General features: G+C 51.5%; 1 protein-coding gene across 1 annotated transcript in view; it reads right to left on the reverse strand.

The window, feature by feature from the left end:
• The window catches only part of SPNS3 (SPNS lysolipid transporter 3, sphingosine-1-phosphate (putative)), a 39713-nt gene that overhangs the window by 10952 nt on the left and 7534 nt on the right, over positions 1 to 21227 (reverse strand). Inside the window, exons 3-8 of the mRNA XM_016200911.2 lie at positions 20605 to 20741; positions 19942 to 20093; positions 19228 to 19294; positions 18381 to 18520; positions 17434 to 17586; positions 12465 to 12654 (exon numbers count right to left, since the gene is read on the reverse strand). Of these exons, the coding sequence (XP_016056397.2) occupies positions 12465 to 12654; positions 17434 to 17586; positions 18381 to 18520; positions 19228 to 19294; positions 19942 to 20093; positions 20605 to 20741 (839 nt within the window). The remainder of the gene's footprint in view (positions 1 to 12464; positions 12655 to 17433; positions 17587 to 18380; positions 18521 to 19227; positions 19295 to 19941; positions 20094 to 20604; positions 20742 to 21227) is intronic.

The following is a 21227-nucleotide window of genomic DNA, read 5'->3' on the forward strand; positions in this document are numbered from 1 at the left end:
CTGGCTGCCAGCAAGCTGCCGTGCTGGCTGGCACACTTTGCCCCTGGGCCTGCCAATCTGTAATTGCAGAGACTGGCTTCAGGGCACAAGGGCACCACCTGTTTCCCAGGGGCCAGCAACAGCCCAGCAGCCTGGTAGGCAGGCAGGTGGGGAGTAGGGCAGTGAGGGAGCAGAGCTCTGGTGTCCTGGGGAATTCAGCAGAGATTGTGGGCTCTCTGGGTGGGCCAGGCTGCCCTTCCAAGAAGAGACACCTGCTAGATCTTGGCAGGGAAGTGGGGCCTTCAGAGGAAGGGTGAGTGGCCCTCTCAGTCCCTCTGAGGTAGCCCCTGGCAAGTCTGGTGACTCCAGCCCAAGATGCAATGCAAGATAAAGGCCTTATTTAAGAAGCTTCCCAAGGCTAAGTTGTAAGAGAGGCTCCCAGAGCTGGGGCGCCTGCACAGCCTAGCTATCTGCTGCCGCCCCCAAAGGCCAGAGAGAAGACTACAGCTGTGGTGGGCACACATCCTGGCAGATCCCTGCCAACCACTTCCCAAATTTTCCCCGTGGGCACCAGGCTGGTCAGATACTGGGCCTCTATCCTTGGTCCTTGCTCAGGAGCCTTCAAAGCTCAGGACAGCATCCCTGCTGGATGTAAAGGCCTTGGAGACAGCCAAGCTGTCTCTGTCCTGGGTAGTGGTGGCCACATCTCTCCTCAGGCAAGTAGGGAACTCAGAGCTCTGATCTAGTTTGGCCTGGAAGGGGTCTTAAAGTCATCTGGGGCAGCTCCTGCGTAAAGATGGAAACACAGGCTTCCCTTCCCCCCAAAAGTAAAAAAATAGTAAGTCAGAAAAAAGGTGTTTTTCACCAAAGAACAAAACTTAATGAGATAAACATTAAATATTGGCAGATGAGAGGAAAAAACAGACAATCTGGACTAGACTAGAGTGTATAGCCCTTCTCGGCTCCCCTCCCCAAAACTATTCTCCAAAATCCCCACACCGGAGGGAAATAAGCTGAAGGGTCCTTAGTCCCCACTCTTGACTGAGAACCAGTGGGAAAAGCTGCTGGGGAAATGGGTAAAAGTGGAGAAAGCAAACAATGGCTCCAGTTACTGATTCCACTCAAGGCCAGAGCACAGCCCCCGCCCCAGAAGGGGATGCACCCAGTAATTAAGAAGAATGTGGTAGAGCATTTACCTAAATCCCAGAAGAGAGGACAGAGCCCAGGTGTTGGAACAAAGACTCCTCACTGCCTCACCTGAGCCCTGCAATTCCCGCAGGCGACAGAAAACCTAATGCTCGACTCAAACTACAGCCCCTTTGGAGAAGAGAATGGTCACAGACAAGGCTGGGGGAGCGTCAAGAACAAAGAGTCGCTAGCCCACATGCTATCAAAGCAAATTCAGTGTCTGAGCAGAGTTGCCCAGGCCCAAGCTAGGGGAGAGCATTCATCAGACAGAAAAGAAATGAAAAGGAGGGAGAGAGGGGGGAGAGGAGGAAGGGAAGGAGGGGGGGAAGGAGGGAAGGGGAACAGAGAGCGCTGAAGAAAAAAGAACCCAGCCTAGAAGGCAGATGACAGGAGATGGGGCAGAAGGAAATTCCTTATAATTGCTTCAAACTATATTGAATGTTAATTCAATCAAGAAAGAACTCAAAGATGAAATGAACCCCCATAGGATGAGATATAAAGGAATATCACAGGCTTAAGGAAATAAATGGGGGGGGGGGGGAGCAAAACAGCAAACAAGATTATTACAGAACAAATAAATTATAAACAGCCAGACACCAAATAGGCATTAATGAAAGACTTACTGATAGAGAGGAAAGGCTTGATATAATCTCACTGGCAGGTGATTTTTAAAAACACAATGAGAAGGAGACATTAGAGAGAAGGAAACGATATGGAGGACAGATAAAGGTGATCATGGCTGGGACGAGTGCAAGCAAGGCACCTAAGGCACCTAAGGCACCCGACTGGAGGAGCTGCTTCCTCTCGGGTGGCACAGTGCAGTCAGTGCCTGGGAGTGAGCACCTCCTTAAACTGGGCACCCTCAACGCCCTGCTTGCCTCACCCTGGTCCCAGCCCTGAAGATGATCCAGCCCAAGTAAAAGAAATAAATAAACCAACAAACCTAAGAGATATTCAAAGAGATGAAATGGGGAAGGAAGATATTCAGCAGATAAGAAGAACATCATTAGGAAGAGATTTTATTATGCTATGGAATACGTAACATCGAGACACAGCCCAGCTATGATAAGCATCCTCTGGCATGACTCCAGAGGTCCTGCCTCTTGTTTCCTCGCCCTCGCCTTATTGCAGCCCGTAAGAGGCCAGGAGGCGGGGGGCCCAGCTAGGTTACGCCCAGATCCCTGACCCACAGAACCCAAGAGGTAATAAATGTGCGTTGTCTTAAATGGCTAAGTTTTGGGGTGATCCGTTCCACAGCAAGAGATAACTAATACCCTAGCTAAGCTATTGAATTTCAAAAATGAATAATAAAATCTCCAGATGGAAAAAGTGACTCAACGTTAAGGATTTTTAAAAAATCATTCTCCATAGCAACATGTGATGCCAAAAGACAAGGGAGCAAATGTTTTCAAAGTAATGAGGGAAACAAAGTGTGAGCCAAAAATATATACGCAGTTAGATGTCGTTCAAGGAAAGAGTCGAAGAGGAGGAGACACTCTTAAACATGAATGAACCAAGCGAATACAATCTCGCTAACCTTTCTGGGGGGCCGCGGGGTGGGGGATGAATAAAACTACTTAACCACGAAACTCTACCCAGTTAGGAGCTGAAGCAAAATTAAGAACTCAGGAATAGGATCTGTGTAAACAGCCTGATAGTGAGCATTGCATCTATTTAAATCTGGGACTGCTGTCAAACAGCTACAAGGATTATGCTTAGAGAACAGACTGTGGGTGCTATACATCCAGAAAAAGTAAAACGAATAATATAGCTAACAAAAATCAGGAGTTTGAGAAGAAAGGGGAAGTATGAGAAGGCTGGTGATCTCTTTCCCACTTGGGATTGATCAATAAGTCCAAAGTTATGAAATTAATGTGGAGCTAAATTGTTCCTTTGATTTCACTTAAGTTTCTTCAGGTAAATTTATATAAATTAATTAAACATAGTATATGATTCCATTTATACGAACTATGTAGACTAGACAAATCTATAAAGACAGAAATTAGAGTAGTGGTTACCTAAGGCTGGGGTAGGGCAGGCTGGGGAGAAATGGGGAGTGACTAATAACGGATATGAAGGTTCCTGTTGGGGTGATGCTATGCTCTAAAATGGATGTGGTGATGACTGTGCAAACCACTGACTTGTACACTTGAAATGGGCGAATTGTATGGGACGCGATTTATACCTCAAATCTGTTTTAAAAATTACACTACCATAGGATCCAAGTTTAATGAGAATATTTCTAAAAACATCAATCTGTGTGACCTGTATAGAATGACAGTCACCTAATTACATAATGAAAGTGGAAGCAAATAGGCCAAGATGTTGAGTTGTTAATTCTGAAAAGATGAGAATTTGGATAATAGTTATTTTCTTCTTTGTGCTTTTCTGCCTTTGCTTTTGTTTTCTACATTTCTCCCAATTACAAATGTAAAGGTCGTTTGATACAGTGTGGTAGACTGAATTGTTGGCCCCAGCTCTCGATGCTTCCACAGCCTTGACCTGTAGAGCGCCCTGGAGCTTAATCTTTGGTCTTCTGCTCTTCCCTGTCCTTGCCCACTCCCATGGTGAACTCATTCAATCCCAAGGCTTTAAATAACCAGTCTAGACCTCTCTCCTGAGCTCCAGACTCATATATCCAACTGCCTCTCAACATTTCCAGTTGACTGTCCAAAGAAGCATCTTAAATTTAACATGTCTAAAATTGAATTCCTAATTTCACCCCCTCTAAAGCTAAAACAAAACAAAAAATAGCCTGCACCTTCCCTCAGTCTTCTCCATCTCGGTAAATGCCAAGTCTGTCACTCAGGCCAAAACCCCTGGAGTCGCCCTTGACTCCTCCCTCTCGCTCACACTCCACATCCAACCCACCAGGAAATCCTGCTGATTCTACCTCCAAAATAGACCCAGAATCTGACCACTTCTCCATACTTCCTCCATAACTGCCCTGGGCCCAGCCACAAGCATCTCTTGCCTGTATTTTTAGAAGGTCTCCTAACTGTTTCCCGTTTCTGTCTTTGTCTTCTTTCCTTCTATTATCAGCACAGGAGCCAGAGAGAACTTGTTCAACCATGTGGTGGTAGATGTTACAAAATGGCCCCCAATTAATCAGCCTTCTTGGTGTTCACACTCTTGTACAGCACCCCCCATGGTGACATTGGGCTGGCCTTACACCTTACTTTGACCAATCAATAAGGCAAAATTGATGCTGTGCTGTTCCTGGCCTAGGCCTTAAGGGACTTTGCAGCATCCACTTCTGCTTTCTTGGAATGCTGCCCTAAGAAGACCGCCATGTAAGAAGGTGGTCTAACCCAGTGGAGGACAAGAGGCCACGTGGAGGGGCGGACAGCCAGACCTGAGTGAGGCCAGCTTGGACAGCCCAGCCCAGTCAGTCTCTCAAGTGAAGGAAACCCTTGAATGAGCACCAACAGAGAAACTGTCCAGCCAATCCACAAAATGACATGAAATAATAAATCATTGTTTCAAGCCACTAAGTTTTGGGGCAATTTGTTATACAGCAATAGATAGCTGATACACCCATAAGTCAGATCATTTCACCTGTGCTAGACATCCTCTAATGGCTTTCCATTTCACTTAAATTTGAAGCCAAAGTCATTATATGTACAAGGTCCTACACAACCTGCTTTCCCACTGCCGTTACCTCTGACCTCACGTTCCCTGCTCTTCCCTGGCTCACCCCATTCCAACCACGTTTCCTAAAACACACCAGCCATGCTTTGCCCATCATGGCCTTTGCACTTGCTGTTCCCTCTACGTGGAATGCTCTTCCCCACTCCACCCCCATGTCCATATGGCTTTCCCCCTCACTTGCCTCAGGCTGCTACAGAAATGTCACCATCTTAGCGAGGCCTCTCTGGCCACCTTGCACTTGCCCCATCCCTCTTCTGATTCTCTTTCCTTGCTCCCTTATTGTCCATAGAACTCATCCCCATCTATCATACCATTTATTTTACATGTTTATTTCATTACATACATATTTTTGCCTGTTTTGTTCAGTGCTGTATCCCCAGAGCTGGAATAGAGCCTGGCACACAGGAGGTGCTTTGGAAACACATGATAAGTCTGCAAACATTGCAGCTCATCCAGCCACCTCACCATGGCCTTGGCTCTACCCCCAAGGCCTCTGCTCCCTCAGCCCAGGAGGCCCAGCAGGAGTTTGAGGATGAAGACTGAACCCCAAGGCTTCTCACCTGTGAGACCAAAAGAACAGCATGGAATTAGACACCTGCCCAGGTAGAGGATGGCCCACATTTGTGGGTGCTTCATGGCCATGTGCCCACACACTGCTCCCCACCATATTGGATGCCAACAGGACCCAGACCACAGTGGAGGAGGAGCCCATGGGGCACTGTGGCAGATTATTTACCCGAAACACCCCCTGCGCTATTTCCACCTGCTCTTTAAGATCCCTGCCAGTCCTCATCAAAAGACTGAGACTATTTCCTCTCCCCTCCAATCTGAGTGAGCAGCTGCGGCTATAGCAAAGACCAGAATGGCGTGAGGGTGATGCCATGTAACTTTCAAGGGCAGGTCACAAAAGGCAGCAGGGCTTCATCTGGCCTGCCTCTCAGGATGCTAGTCCTTGGAACCCGGCCACAATGTTTTGAGGAAGCTCAGGTCACATGGAAAGGCCACAGGCAGATGTTCCAGCCAATAGCTCCAGCTAAGGTCTCAGCCAATAGTCAGCATCAATCTCAGAGGCCCCCAGCCTTGCTGATCCAACCCCCACCCCATCCTGCCTACTTAACCCCCAGTGGAAAAAAGGTAAGTTATCCCCACCCCACCCCTAACCTTGCCCAAACTGCAAATTGTGAGCAAATATGTGTTTCTGTTGTTTTAAACTACAAAATTTCATTACATATCCATAGCGACTAGAACAAGCACAAAAGTTCATTTAGTTCCTTAAGGAAATCAAGAGGTAAGTACTAGCACTCCCATTTTATAGCTGAGAAAACTGAGTCACAGCAGGGCCAAGATCTTGCCCTAGCTCACAGAATTAGTAAATGAAGAAGCAAGAACGACGTCCAGGTCTTGCAGACACCTCGATGCACTCTCACTCCCATCCCCCCACTCCTGCCCTGCCATCTGGACCACAAAGCCCACCCAAGGGGGGGATTGCCAGAAGTCAGCCATGTCCTCCAGCAACCAGGCCAGAGATGGTCGAGCCCCTGCATTGGGCTCAGTCTCTCCTCTGAGCACAAACCCCTTCTCTGAAGGGCAGCTGCTTTGGGAAGAAAGCCAAAGAAGAGGGTGTGAGCCAAGACCTGCTGTGCATGTCTGGATCCCAATTAACAGCCAAAAAAGTCCACTTCCCCTGCCAAGGGGACTGGAAGGAGGGAAGAGATGGAACCCTCTGCACCAGCAGGTAGGCTGCAGGGCGTGAGCTTCCCTGGGGAAGGCCCCAGACCAGACTTTATATGCTTAAGAAACCTCATTGCCATGAAACATATAGTACAATTTGGCCCTTACCTCAGGAAATTTGGGGGCAAACACCTGATTCTGCCCAAAACTCCTCCTTCCCACACAACACAGCTACAGCCACAAAAGCAATGGAAGAAAAACTATACTCAGCTGCAGACACACGTATGCACACATTCATATGCACACACATCCCACACAATTATCTGCATGCCCTGATGCACATGTATATGGGCACAGACATGTTTACAAAACAGCACACATGGACACGCTCATACACACCATGGACATATAGAATAAATATACATGTACACGCAATATCCATAGAGCATGACTATACTGGTACACAAACTGAACACACAAGAGCACACATCTGCTCTCATATTCACAGACCTGAATAGACTCACACCTAGATGCATACACGCACTAGCACACATGCCCAGATTCCCACGGGCTCTCCCCAAGAAGATCTTGGAGCCCATCAGTCTTCCCAGGACTGCAGAGATAGTGCAAGAATTTGGGTTCCTGGAATCTGCAGAGAAGAGGCAAATGGATGGATGGAGGAGACTCAAGTGACTCTTCCTATTTTGAAGCTCAACATAAGCCAATTCCTCGGCCACTTTAGGCACCTTTCTGATGTTGACCCTCGTAGTTTCTTCAACCCTAATGACATCCTTCATGTTGGACTGCAGCCAGTTCCCACCCATTGGGGTTCTAGGGGTGATGTCCTATCCCTTGGACTCTCGACTCCTATATCCAGCTCCCCACTACACCTCCACTTGGGGTCGACCTCCCACCACAAACTCGGAACATACAAAATCATGCTGTTGATCTTCCCCTAAAACCCTGCTCCCTGCCGCTCCTGCCCGTTTTACTCTCTCGGTTAATGGTATCTCCCTCCTTCTACCTGCGCAGGCCAATCCCCTAGAGCTCACCTTGACCCTTCCTTCTCTCACACTCCACACTGAATCCACCAGGACATCCGAAAGCTCTGCCTTCAAAATATACCTGTAATCCAGCCACTTCTCGCCACCGCCGCCGCTTCCAGGCCGGCCCAAGCCCCGTAACGTGTCACCTGGGTTATGGCACTAGTCTAACTCTTCTCTCTGTTTCTACCCTCACCCCCCAAGTCTGTTCTCAACAGAGAAACCAAAGTGATTCTATGACACACAAGTCGACAATAGAAAAACAATCGAGAAAATCAATAAAACCAAAAGTTGGCAGAAAATCGACAAATCTTTAGTTAAATTGGCCAAGAAAAAGGACGCACAAACTCAAATTACTAAAATCAAGAACAAAAAAGGGAACATTACTACCAATTTTCCAGAAATTAAAAGGATTCTAAGGAAATGCTATGAACAAGGACATGCCACGAGTTAGATAATCTAAGGGAAATGTACAAATTCCAAGAAAGACCCAAACTACCAAAACTGACTTAAAAAGAAATAGTCTTAATTGACCTATAACAAGTAAATATTTAGTCAGTAATCAAAAGCTCCCCACAGACGAAAGCCCAGAGCCAGATGGCTTCACTAATGAATCCTAACAAACGTCTGAAGACAGGCGAACACAAGTCCTTCACAAACTCTTCCAAAAATCCAAGAGGAAGAAACACTTGTCAGCTCATTCCACGTGGCCGTTACCAAGAACAGTACAAACCAATATTCCTAATGAAATACTAGACACAAACATCCTCCACAAATACCAGCAAGCTGAAGTCAGCATTACATAAAAATGATTTATACAGTTGTCCCTCGGTGTCAGAGGAAGACTGGTTCCAGGAGCCCTGCAGATACCGGAATCCACGGATGCTCAAGCTCCTGATATAAAACCGTGTAGTATTTGGATATGACCTTGCACACACCCTCCCGTATACTTTTAAATCATCTCTAGAGTGCTTATAATACCTAAACAAATGGAAATGCTATATAAATCATTGTTTTAGTATATTGTTTAAGAGATAATGACAAGAAAAAAAGGCCTGTGCATGTTCAGTATAGACACAGCCATTGCAGGCTTAGCATAATGCACGTCAGCAACAGCGTAACTTCTCTTTTTTCCCAAATATTTTCTATTTGAGATTGGTTGAATTCATGGCTGTGGAACCCACGCATACGGAGGCCCGACTGCACACCGTGGCCAAGGGGAGATTTATCCTGGGAATGCAAGGTTGGTTGAACACAGATATTAATCGGTGTAACATCGTATTAATAGAATAAAGGGTAAACCATGTGATCATCTCGAGAGACGCAGAAAAAGTATTTTATGCACAAAACCCTGTCTCACTCTCAGTAAAAGCCGATCCCACCTGATGCCCACAAGGCCATGCGCCATCCAACCCCGTCACCTTTGTCCCCTTCTCACTCTCTAGACGCGAACCACAGTGTCCTTGCTGTTCCTGGAATCCACCAGGTGCACTCTTGCCTCGGGGTCTTTACAGTTGCTGTTCCCTCTGCCTGGAAAACTGTTCCCCTAAACAGCAGCATAATTCACTCCTTCACCTCCTGTAGGTCTTTACTCAACAACCGCCTTGTCAGTGAGGCCTCTCTGGTTACGCGACATAAAACTGCAGCCCTTGCCCTGGCTGGCGTGGCTCGGTAGGTTGAGCTTCGTCCCGCGCACCAGGAGGCCACCAGCTCGGTTCCCGTCAGGGCACATGCCCGGGCAGTGGGCTCTATCCCAGTAGGGGGCATGAAGGGGGCAGCCCATCGATGTTTCTCTCTCCTTTCTCCCTTCCTCTTACTCTAAAAAAACCAATAATCAAGCTTTAAATGACAATGATAAAGTTAAATATTTGTTTTAAAATAAATTAATAATTAATTTTAAAAATATATTTAAAAAAAATTCAGCCCTCTCTCCACAACCCCACACACTCCCTATCTCCCTTCTCCACTCTGTTTATTCCAGGCATTTATGACCATCTAGAATATTGTGAACTTTACTTGCTTGTCTTGCCTGTTGTCTGTCTCCCCAACTAGAATGTAAGCTCCCTACGGACAGAGATATTTTAGTCTATTTTATCCACTGCTACATCCATAGCATTTTAACTAGCATGCTACTTTATAGGCACTCAATAAATATTTGTTGGGTAAATAAATGAATGCAAACAGCTAGTCACTCAACCATTTACTCAACAAGCAGTGATTACCCCCACCCAGCCCAAGTGTCTGATGTTATGCTTCGGTCTGGAGTGCTGAGAAAGATCAGAACCAACCTGGGCCCTGCTGGGAGAGGGTCGAAGTGTAAATAACCGTGAACCGAGGAAGACAATGCTGAGGAGCATCGAGGATGGGGAGAGAGTCAGGCCTACCAATCAGGGAAGGCTCCATGGGGAGATGGTACCCAAGCTGGCCACTGAATGATTCGGGCATATGGAGAAGGGATGGGGTAGAGGGAACAGAGGGAGGCCCCAGATGTGGGAAGAATGGGGCGTGTCCTGGGAATGGAGAGGAGACCTGCATGGTAGGACTGCATGGGGAAAAGGCTATTAAGATTATCAGGAGAGTTTGTGAGGGGCTTTGAACTCCAGGATGAAGAGTTCGACTTGGTTCCAGAGGCACCAGGGAGCCATGCAAGGCTTTGGAGCAGGGAAGGTTCATGGTGTCGCTCTGGCAGTGTGGGAAGAACAGACTGTGGTGGGTGAGCAGGGAGGCAAGGAAACAAGGAAGGTGGCTCCCAGAACAGTCTTGGAGAAAGACAGTAAGGCGTGAACCAGGAAAGGACGGAGGGGACTGAGAGAAGCGAGTAGGTTGGAGGTACTAAGGTTATGACCATGTTTGGGGGAGGATGGAGCTGAAGCCTGAATCTCAAGTCAGAACATTCAGGTGGACTTCAGAGGTTCAGAAGAGGCTTGAAGGAGAGGGTTCTGTCCAGAGGCCCAGAAGAAGGGCCCCACTTCTGCAAGGCTGGAGTTAAGGCCACGGGGGTTCAGCACCCCTGGGCATCATGCCAGGGCCAAACACGAGCCACAGGAAGGAACAGCTTCCTAGCGCTGGGAGACTGATGCATCCCAGCCCTGCCTGCCCTCCAGCCTCTCCATCCCTCACCCCCAGGCAGGTGCGGAGAAGAGCTCCTCCAGCTGGCTCTGTCAGCCAAGACGCAATGTCATTTCTAGATGAGCCATCCAGCTCTGGAAATGTGCCAGGCTGTGGGAGGGGGGACAGCTGTGTCCCCAAAATACAGCCAAGGAGCTTCCTCCCAGAGCCAACCAGGACAGTGGCAGAAGCAGAGCTCACAGGGGGTTCAAGGGCCCAGCCAAGGCAGGGACAGGCCTTTGACAGGCCTCCATCTGCCTGGGCCTCAGCCTGCCTGCAAGGTCAGGCCCCTTTAGCTCCCACAGGCTGGAGATGATGGTCCCTATTGCTCTTCTGCTCCCTCAGCCAGTAAGCATTAAGGCATTTATTGGTGCCTAGTGTATGCAGGCCCTTTTTCCCCACGAGGCGACAAAGGTCAGTGTGGCATGGACACAGGCTTTATAGTCTGCGGGGCTGAGTTTAGGTTTTGCCTCTTCTGCTATTTGCGTTGCTGTCTCTGGGCCTCGGATTAGCAATTGGTCAAGTGGGCATGAGAAAAACCCTTTCCCATGAAGGTATCAGAAAGACCAAACAAGAGCAGAGGGAGACAGGAATGCTAAGGGGACTTGTCTGCTCTCCAGGAATCTCAGCAGAAGCCCAACCGAGGCTGAGGACCCAGGTGAGAAGCACAACTTGAGAGAGGAGCCAGACACACCTCAGGGCTTAGAGAGAGACGCACCTGTCCCCTGTGGCCCCAGCTTGTATCCAAGGCTGGAGACTTGGGCTGGGGAGGGTTTATTTGAAGAGAAAGTTGAGTGAGGGGCCTTGGGCAACCCACCCACAGACAGGGCAGTGCCTACCAGGAGACTGACCCTTCTCCCTGGCTAGACGCCAGTGAGATGCTGACCCTCCAGCACCAGGGCCACCTGAGGGGCACCCACAAAGGGCATCCTCGGGGCATCTTGAAGCATGTCACCTGGCATTGGGAGAACATGGACCCTGGGGCCTAAGGGGGGGTGGGGGGCTCAGTACCACAGGGAGCAGCCTGCAGTATCAGGGTGAGGAGAGAGGGCAGGAGTGGGGACTGTCGCACTTCCTGAGTTCATCCAGGGAGTTAAAGGAACACTAGAGGGGAAACAGGCTGAACTAGAGAGGAGACAGGTTTGAGGGTCCCAAGAGGGGGGCCCCACAGGGCGCCTGTTGGGGACACAAGGTTTAGCAGGAAGGGCTGGAAGGGCAACATCTAAAGAGGAGTGGAGGACAGAAGTGACTTTGTCATCTGCATCAAGGAACTGAACGATGCTAAAGCCAGGGCCAGGGGTCCAAAACCCACAAAAGTGCCCCAAGACAGGAGTCAGCCAGCATCTGGGCATCTGCCACATGGAGGGCACTGACTGTCAGCAAAACAACCCCCATTTCCAGTCATCCTCCCTGGCCTGCCCAGCCCTGGAGGGGTCAGGAGCTTGGGGCACGAGCGCTGTCGGGGACAAGGGACAGAAATGGAACAAAGAGAAGAGAATCGACTAGAGCTTCCGCTACCCGCCCCCCCCCCCCCCAGTGCAAATTCTGGGCCTGGATAGAAACTTTATTGGGAAGTAGAACCAAAGTTGTGATTTAAATGAAACTGGCTTTTTTTTTTTTCCTTGCCTGAGGATATTTTTTCCATTGATTTTTAGAGAGAGTGGAAGGGAGGGAGGGGGAGAGAAAGAGAAACCCGGTGTGAGCTCCACCTGGGAGGACTGATACATGTGATGGACGTAAAGACCTGGCACAGCGGGAGCCTGTATGGGGCAGGAGTTCCCTGCCCACCCCAAGCCACCCCCCTCAGGTGGGGCCCTCACTTACATAGGAGGCCAGGAGACTGATTGGAGCCAGGATGAGAGCCAGGTAGATGCAGGGGGCTGAAGCGAGCAGGCTAGAAGCACAGATGAGGGGCTCAGCCCGCGGGTTCACTTTCTTGTACCTCCTTGAAGCCTCTGCTCCCAGGACAACCCCAATGATGCCAGTCGCAATGGTCAGTGCCCCAAAAATCAGGCTGATGGGAAAGAACAGAGAGGGGTTGGTCAGCGGTGGGGTCCCGCCACCTGCCCCTGTGCAGGATCTGGCACCCCAAAAAATGTGCCTGTGGGCCCCTCCCCCTCCCTCCTAACCAGTGCTCCTAGGTCCTTGGGAGCCTAATCAGGAGCCCAGATACTCTCCCTCCCCCAGTCCCTTTCCGGCCTCATCCTGGGCATGCCACTGGCCGTGTGGTGATCTGCCCAGCACCCCAGTTCCCAGCCTTCCTCAACTCCAGGAACCTCCTCCAACCTCTCACCACCCAAAACTATCCCACTCAGAAATCTCAATTCTTCGGTCCCAATCTGGCTCCAACCTCCTCACCTTCTAGCCCCCTGTACAAATGGGAATGGAGGCAAGTGAACACTTCTTTATTGAGCTCCTATGAGAGCTCGGCCCTCTTCTAGGTGTTCCACACACCCTCCCTCCCTGAATCCCACCTTCCACTCCCTGTCCTTGGACACCTCTCAAGCAGCCCCTTCCTAACTTCACTGCCTTTCCCACCTACTCCTGGACCCACTTCGACTCTACTCGGCCCCTCTTGCACCTCCCTCCTGTGGAAACCTGTCCCTGAAAAGCAATTTCCATACAAGTCCCCAGAGGGTGTTTTCTAGAACACAAATCTGACTGTGCCCCTGCCCACCCTCAGCCTCCAATTCGCCACCAGCTCTCAAACATCTACCGGAATCAGTGCCAACCCGTGGCATACATGGCCCTAGTGACCTGACCCTGGCTGACCCCAACCCCAGTCTCCAGCTGCACCCTTCTCTGCCTCCAAACTCATTACTGTCCCCGCTTCAGGCTTTTATTTCTCCACCTGGACACCCTTCACTAGTTTTTCCACAACTGAACTCCTACTCATCCTTCAAGACCCTTCACAATGATCTCCTCTTTGGAAACGCCTTTCCCTGGCCCTTTGCTGATGCCTTCACTCCCTTCGGTTCCCATAGCACCTTCTGTGTCTCTGTCATCAAGGTTATTACATATTACCTGTGAGTTACTGGACCACAGAGACCAGGTTTGGTTTACTTCCTTGACTCCATGCTGGGAGCACAGAGCCTGGACCAAATGAGCTCACTGAGCCCTCCCAGAATTCCCAGGTGGACAGATGAGGAAGGTTAGGCTGAGAAAAGTTAAGGTCAAGATTACCCAGCTGCCTGGCCGGGCATGGCTCAGCGGTCGAGCATTGACCTAGGATCCAGGAGATCACTTTTCGATTCCCGGTCAGGGCACATGCTAGGGTTGTGGGCTCGATCCCCAGTCGGGGTGTGCAGGAGGCAGCCGATCAATGGGGACTCTCTCATCATTGATGTTTCTGTCTCCCTCTCTCCCTCTCCCTTCCTCTCTCTGAAATCAATAAAGAGATATTTAAAAAAATAAATAAATAAAGATTAGGCAGCTGATAGTTGACAGAGGCAGGATTTGAATACATTATCTTTATTTCCTAGTCCATCCTGCTCTCCCAAGCCTCCAATTAAAGGAGCTCAAAGGGATACTGAGACTGACCAACATGAATTCTTGAAAACACAAATGTAAGCAGGACCTCTCTAGCCTCTCAGCAGCGCCCTGCTGTCCCCAGGGCAAGCTCTCGGCCAGTACTGGCCCCCACACACCTGTGTGACCTCCGTCCCTTCTCCTTCCCTCACTCTGCACGAATGACTGGGAATTCTCTAAACTCACCCTTCGCTTTCTAGCTCCCTTGCCTTGGCCCATACCCTTCACTTCCCCCGACCCACCTTCTCTACCTGGCTTCTCTACCTGACCAATATCCCAGCCCAGGCCCAAACATTTCTGGAAGTACATGGAATAGCCCAGTGCCCTGCTATTACCTTTGCAGCAGCTCCCACTAAGATGTAAGAACATGAGAGATGCAAGACTGCAGCTACTGACAAACTGAGTGCCACAAAAAACTCCTCTCCTCTAAACAGCTTCTGTAAAAATGTTCATTCCACAGTCTGAGGACTAGTGGGTTTGTATAGAGCCCAGAGTGGGCAAGAACCTGCTGGAGGTCAGACAGCCCCTCATGGGCAGAGCCAGGGCTTCCTGGCCCTCTGCCTACTGAAGCATGTGGGTCCTTAGGCAGCTTAGAGATGCTCACTGAACCTTCCCACCCTTCCAAGCTCCGTAAGGCTCTGGCTCAGCCCAGTCAAGTGACCCTGAATCCAGATGAATGCTATCTGCTTCTGAGTCCTGGTCTGAGCCGGCCTTGGCAGATTCTCAAGACCAAGATTGATTGGTCTTGTGGAGCCACCCAGCCCCTCTACTTCCACAAGGACTTCCCAGAATCAGACTCTCAGAGCCAGGAGTGGGGGTCCTTAAAGGCCAGCAAGTCCTATCCTGATTCTCTGCACAATGGTCCTGGCAAGCAGCTGTCCAACTTCTACTTAAACACTCCCAGGGGTGGGCAGTTCACTACCCCCATGCAGCCCTTTCCATCTGACCAGCTCTGAGTGTTGAAAGTTTTCCCTCTGGCCGAGCTAGAATCCCATGTTCTGCAGCTTCCTACCCTCACCCCACCCTCACCCTAAGGCTTATTCTAACCACAGGGGGTATTTAATAGCTGGGGTCTGTGCAGAACCTCACTCTGTGATAGGCTGAATAATGGCCCCCAAGATATTTACATCATAGGACAAAACATGATTGCACTAAGGATCTTGAGATGGAGAAATTATCCTCCACTTTTTAGTGGGTGCTAAGTGCAACCACAAGTGTCCTCATAAGAAGGAAAAGGAAATCTGAGACAGAAGACGAGAAGCCATGTGTCCGTGGATGTAGAACCTGGTGTGATGTAGCCACAGGCCAAGGAATGTTGGCAGCCACCAGAAGTTGGAAGAGGCAAGAAAGGTTTCTCCCACAGAGCCTCCAGAGGGAGTGTGGCCCTGCCAAACTTGATTTTGTCCCAGTGAAACCATTTTGGACTTCTGACCTCCAGAACTCTGAGAAAATAAATTTCTGTTGTTTTGAGCTACCAAGTTTGTGACAATTCATTACATCAGCTCCAGGACACTAATACAAACTCCCATGTCAGTTTCTCACATAGGTTCTATGAAGGAGCTGAGTTAGAAGAAGAGGCTAAAGCTGAGAAAAGGGGAAGTGAGTTGCCCAGGGCACTTGGCCAGTTAATGCCTGAGGTGGAATCAAGTCTTATTTTTCCCCCACTTTCTCAAGCTGCTGTGGGGCTTTTAGGCCTCAGTCTTTGCCTCCAGGGAGATAACAATCTAGTTGTGGCGCCAAGACAAACATGGCAGGATCATTTGATGCATCCATTCACTCACTCACTGGATGCTTTCCCTGAGCATCCACGGGGAATGTGCCAGGAAGCTGTTCCCCACTAAGTGGAGAGATGTTCAAGTCAATTAACAGTAACAGACAGTCTCCAGGGGCAATCGAATGTGGAGCTTAAAAGCACCAATTTTGGAGTCAGATGGGTTTTGAATCCTGGCTCTACTCTGTGTTAGCTGTGTGATCTTGGGCAAGTCACTTAACCTCTCTGATCTTCCATTGTTTCATTGGTAATACAGGAATAATAAGGTTAATTATTATAAAACCTCAGAGGGGTTTTCATGTAGAATGCATACCTTAGAGCCTGAACTAAAGTTAAAACTTAAGACGTAACAATGAGCCCAGCCAGCGTGGCTCAGTGGTTGAACATCGACCTAGGATCCGGAAGATCACGGTTCGATTCTTGGTCAGGGCACATGCCCGGGTTGCGGGCTCGATCCCCACTCGGGGGCCCTGCAGGAGGAAGCCGATCAATGACTCTCTCATCACTGATGTTTCTCTCTCTCTCCCTCTCCCTTCCTCTCTCTGAAATCAATAAAGACGTATTTTTAAAAATAAGTAAATAAATAAAGAAGAGGTAATGATGAGAAAAGGGAAGGGAGCTATGGGCATAGGTCACAGCTTGGACAAGGGCATGAATAAGTAAGGGGGCACAGGACAGGACAGTGTGGCAATTACATGACGCTCTCCCTCTGGGAGTGGGGGGGAGGCAGACGTGCTGCCAGCGGAGAGCTGGTGTCACTGAGGCCTCAGGGGGAAGGGAGCTGCGGGAACAGCTCAGAGCCCGGAGGAATCTGGGGGGTCATGGGGCAGGGCGGAGGAAAGGGGAGCCACAGGAGATGGAAAAGCATCAGCTGGAGAGGAGGAAACTAAGGTTAAGGATTTCAAGGAGGAAGACAAAGCAAGTGAGAGAGGACCCAGATGGGCCCTCTCCATCAGGAGGTCACAGGGCCCTTGGGGAAAGGGGCTGCGGAGGGCAGGGAGTGGGGAGGGCACTCCCTGAGGGCTTTGCTCCCCACCCTCCAGCAGCTTTCCCAGATTCTCAGTGCCTCAAGCGAGAAAAGAACAAATGAGCTCATGGGTGAAGTCCCTAAGCCAGATGGGTACGGAGGCCTCCCAGTGCCTCAGTTTGCCATCTGTAAAATGGGGTGACCTCACATTATGGTCCCTTCGAAGGAAAGTTGCCTGAGTCCCATCATTCTCAACCCCAGCCCAAGTGCCTCTGGATCTCCAAAGCAACCCAAGTGTGGGAAGAGAGGGACTGGGGCCCAGAAAGGACAAGGGAGCTGCCTCTGGACACCAGGGTGACTGGATCTCGGCCAGAGCCAGAACCAGCTGGCCTCTGAGCTCTGGGGTCTTCACCGAGCACCATGTACCCAGACAGATTGAGTTTAGGGGCTCAGAACCTCCTGAGACTTCCCCACCAAGAGCCCCTATAACCTGGGCCAGGTGCCCAGTGCTCCCAGAGGCCCCTCACCTGTCCTGGCTGTCACATGGCTGCTGGAAGCAGGGAGGCTGCAGTCCATGCACTACACGAGCCTCGAACAGAAACTTGGGGGTCCAGAAGCCCACAGCTCCAGTCACGAAGCCCATGGCTGTCACTCCAAGGGTCAACCACACAAAACTCCAGCTGCAAGAGAAAGCACCCTGGCTGAAGCTGGGAGAGGGCTGGGGCTGCAGGGGATGTCGCTTCTGTTTGGTCCCCTCCTCCCACCTCCTGGGCACTCAGGTGGGCTCGGCATCCTTCCCAACATTCACTAAGAACCCTGCGCATCCCACCTCTGCACCCTCTCACGCTTTGCCTTCTCCCCGGCCCTCTGCAGGACCAGGTGTCCCCATCCCGAAAGGCCCACCTCCAACTTCACGTCCTCTGGAAGCTGCCCCTGCGGCCCCCCCTTCCTCTGGGCGCCCTCCACTGTCTCATGGCTTTGATACAAACAGAGCTGGGTCCTGTTCGTGCCCCACATTTTGGTAAATCGTGAAGCCTGTGAGTGCAGTTGCCTCTTGATGCACTCCCATGAGGCTCAGGGAGGTAAGTGATTAACTCCCGGCATCCTCCCGACCACCCTGAGAAGCAGCCGAGGCTGGAGAAATATGCCCATCGAGTAAGTGAGGGAAGTGAGGCTCCAAGTCTCAGGTCACTTAAGGATAAGGCAGTGGCGGAGCCAAGGCTGGCGCTCATGCCACCCCCTCCCTTGGTCCTCCCTCCCTCCAAGCCCATACTCTGTCATGAATGGGGGAGGAGGGCCTCCAGGTGGGGGGGGCATCTCAGTTGGTGAGTGGGGGCTCAGAGATAGAAACAGGGCTGCGAACAAACATTGGACAGTCACAGAGGGCTCCCTGGAGGCAGAGAGGGGGAGGTCAGGGATGCTGGGGCAGGCAGTGGGGTTTTTGGTGACAAGCAGGGGGAGCAGGGACACTCACTTTCTCCCCAGGTATCTGACATCCTCACACCAGCTGGCCACCATGGCCACCTCTCTCTGCTTCTCAGCAGCTCCCCGAGGTGGGTCTGGAACCAGCGTGACAAGCAGGATCAAGGCCACGGCTTCCAGGCAGGGCATGACCTAGGGACAGGAGGGCCCAGGAAGCTCAGTGCCACGTGCCCCTGTGGCCCAGAGATCCTAGGGTGACTGAACTCTGTGGTGCAGGCTCCTGGGGAGCTCTGTGCCCTGGCGTGGAGGGAGAAGGGCTTGTTTCCTGGGTGCTGGTTATGCAGAGCCTGACATCACTATTTCTCATGCCTGAGAGTGCAGCTTGAGAGTGGCCCCCCTTGGGGGCTGATTTAATACCTGTCTGTCCAGTACAGACACCACTCTATTGGATCAGTGAGCCTGACATGGCTGAGAACTGGGGCCTCTACTACGCTGGCTCTAACTATTGCATATTTGTTGCCCCCATAACTGCCCCCTTTCCCTCCATCTGCCACTCCAGTCCTACCCTAGTATCTTTCCATCTCTTGTCTCATTAAACCTCAAGAGTCCCTAAGGGAGCATTTACGTCCTCATTTTCAAATAGGCAAAGTGAGGCTGCTAAGAAGGAGGTGTCTTGCTTCAGGTCACATAGCTAGCAAACTGACCAGTCAGAATTTGAACCCAGGACCAGGACTTCCATAGTCCACATTCCATGTGAGGCCACAAACGTCTGAAGTTGCTGATGTCTGACCACCCCCCATGGCGCCAGGTACTGTGCCAAGTGGCTAAGGCCACTCCAGGCTGGAAAGTCCCCGCAGCCCAGGGGGAAAGCAGAGGGAAGAAACGGAAGCTGGACTCACTCGGAGGGCCCAACGCCAGTTCCCAGTCAGCGCCTTCGCAGCTGACCCCAGCATGTAGCCCAGGCCACTGCAACAGAAGAGCAAGGGGAATAGGCAGTGAGGGCCTGAGCCAAGGTACCCCCACCCCAGGGAGCCCGCTCTCTGCAGCTCATAGCCCTTCCACGTGAGGTCCAGATGTCCACTGCCCTCGGTCAAGTCACCAGCGACCTCTGGCCCCTAGCCCATCCCCGGCACCACTGTCCACTGTCTCCTTATATGAAGGCCACCTCCCTTGTCTGAGGCTCAGCCCTGCCTGAGTCAGGTGATATCAGGAAACCTGGGTCAGAGCTCAGAGGCCTAACTGTAAATCCCACTCTGTCCTACCCCGCTGCGAGGTACATTGCCCGGCCCTAAGGCACTTTCCTGCCTCGCCTCCCGGAGCCAGCCCTTCCTGAACGGGCCAACTGCCAGGCGCTCTTGCTCACCCCTTCGGAAGTGCAGGGAGCACCTTTATTCTCTGTAATCCTCCCCACAGCCCACCAGCATGACTGTCCCAATTTACAGATGAGGAGCTGAGGCTCAGAGAGGGAAAGTGACCCAGCGAGAAAGGGGTAGAGTTGGGATTGAAATCTCAGCCCTCCTGGTCTGATATCTCCTCCCCCAACCCAGCCCCTGTTCTGACTCCTTTGGGCCTCAGTTTACCACCCCAGGAAGTGGGTCCAGGGTGATACTCACCTTCCAACGGGAATAAAGATGTAGAAGATAGCCAGTACCCGGGTCCGCAGGTCCCTCACAAAGAGGTCGCCCAGGATAGTGGGCGCGATGGTGGAGTAGCTGGCAGTGCCAATGCCCACCACTCCCCGGGACAGGAAAAAGAGCCAGGAATACTGGGCAAGCAGACACAAGAACAGGGTGAGCTCCAGAAAGCACCCACAGGCAAGGGACTTGAGGATTTGTCAGAGGGGCGAGGGCACTTGGAGACACGTGCCCCCAAGAGAGGAAGAGGGGATCCAGCTACAGGCGCCTGGCTATCCTCCCAGCCCAGGTCCCCCAGATCACACGGTCGCTCCCCGCTGGCGCCTGCGGCTACTGCCTGCCCCAGCCCCGAGGAACCCTTTTCCTGATCATCACCTTTGCTAACCAGGCCAGTTCCCCCCAAACTATAGCTGTTACCCCACCCCCAGCACAGTGGGCGGAAGTGAAGCCACAGGCAGCAGCGGGAGGTGCAAGAGAGGAAGGCCCCTGTTAGGAAAGCCCAACGGGCTCCTCTCCGCCCTGGAAGGCATCCCCAGCAAGCCCGGAGCCCGGAATGGAGCAGAAGCAGTCCCACCCCGCTCTCATGGGTCAGGGAGAAAGGTGGGGGGTCCCTGGGGCCTGTGCAGGGGTGAGGGCACCTACCCGGGGGGAGATGAAGGAGCTGGAAAGGCCTGCTCCTGACCAGAGAAGGATCCCAAAGCTCAGCGTGGCTTTGCGGCTGTGGCGGTCGCCCAGGTAGCCAAACACGGGTGCAGACATCAGCAGGCAGCTGGTGAAGACTGGAGGAGAAGGTCAAGGGGCAGCATGCATCTCCCCACAAAGGCGGGTGCGCTGATGGGCCCGGCAGACCCACAGAAGGGCACCTTGGCAGTGGGTCGAGGCCAAGAGGAGGAAAATAACGTGAACCCTCAATCCCCTCTTAGCACAAAACCCATTGCCCAGAGTCAGAGGGGTGGGCTAGGGCTCAAATCCCAGCTCATCCACTTGCTCACTGTGTGGCTTTGGGTTACTAACTCCACCTCTCTGATCCTCACCCCAGCACTGATGAAGTCAACAACCCCCATCCCCGCCCCCACACGCCCTTCCGAGGATGCGAGATAGAGGTGAACACGGAGCCAGGTGTCCAGCTGCCAGTTCCCTGCACACGGGGCCCTCGCTTTCCCAGGACGCCTGCCCTCTGTGAGCCTGACCCTGGGACTGGTCTGATTTTGCTCTCACACCCCTGCTGAGGGCGAGGGGTGGAAAAAGGGACGGGTGGTCTGCCT

The sequence above is a fragment of the Miniopterus natalensis genome, chromosome 17 (genome assembly GCF_054644295.1).
Source record: "Miniopterus natalensis isolate mMinNat1 chromosome 17, mMinNat1.hap1, whole genome shotgun sequence".
In the NCBI taxonomy this organism is placed as follows: domain Eukaryota; kingdom Metazoa; phylum Chordata; class Mammalia; order Chiroptera; family Miniopteridae; genus Miniopterus; species Miniopterus natalensis.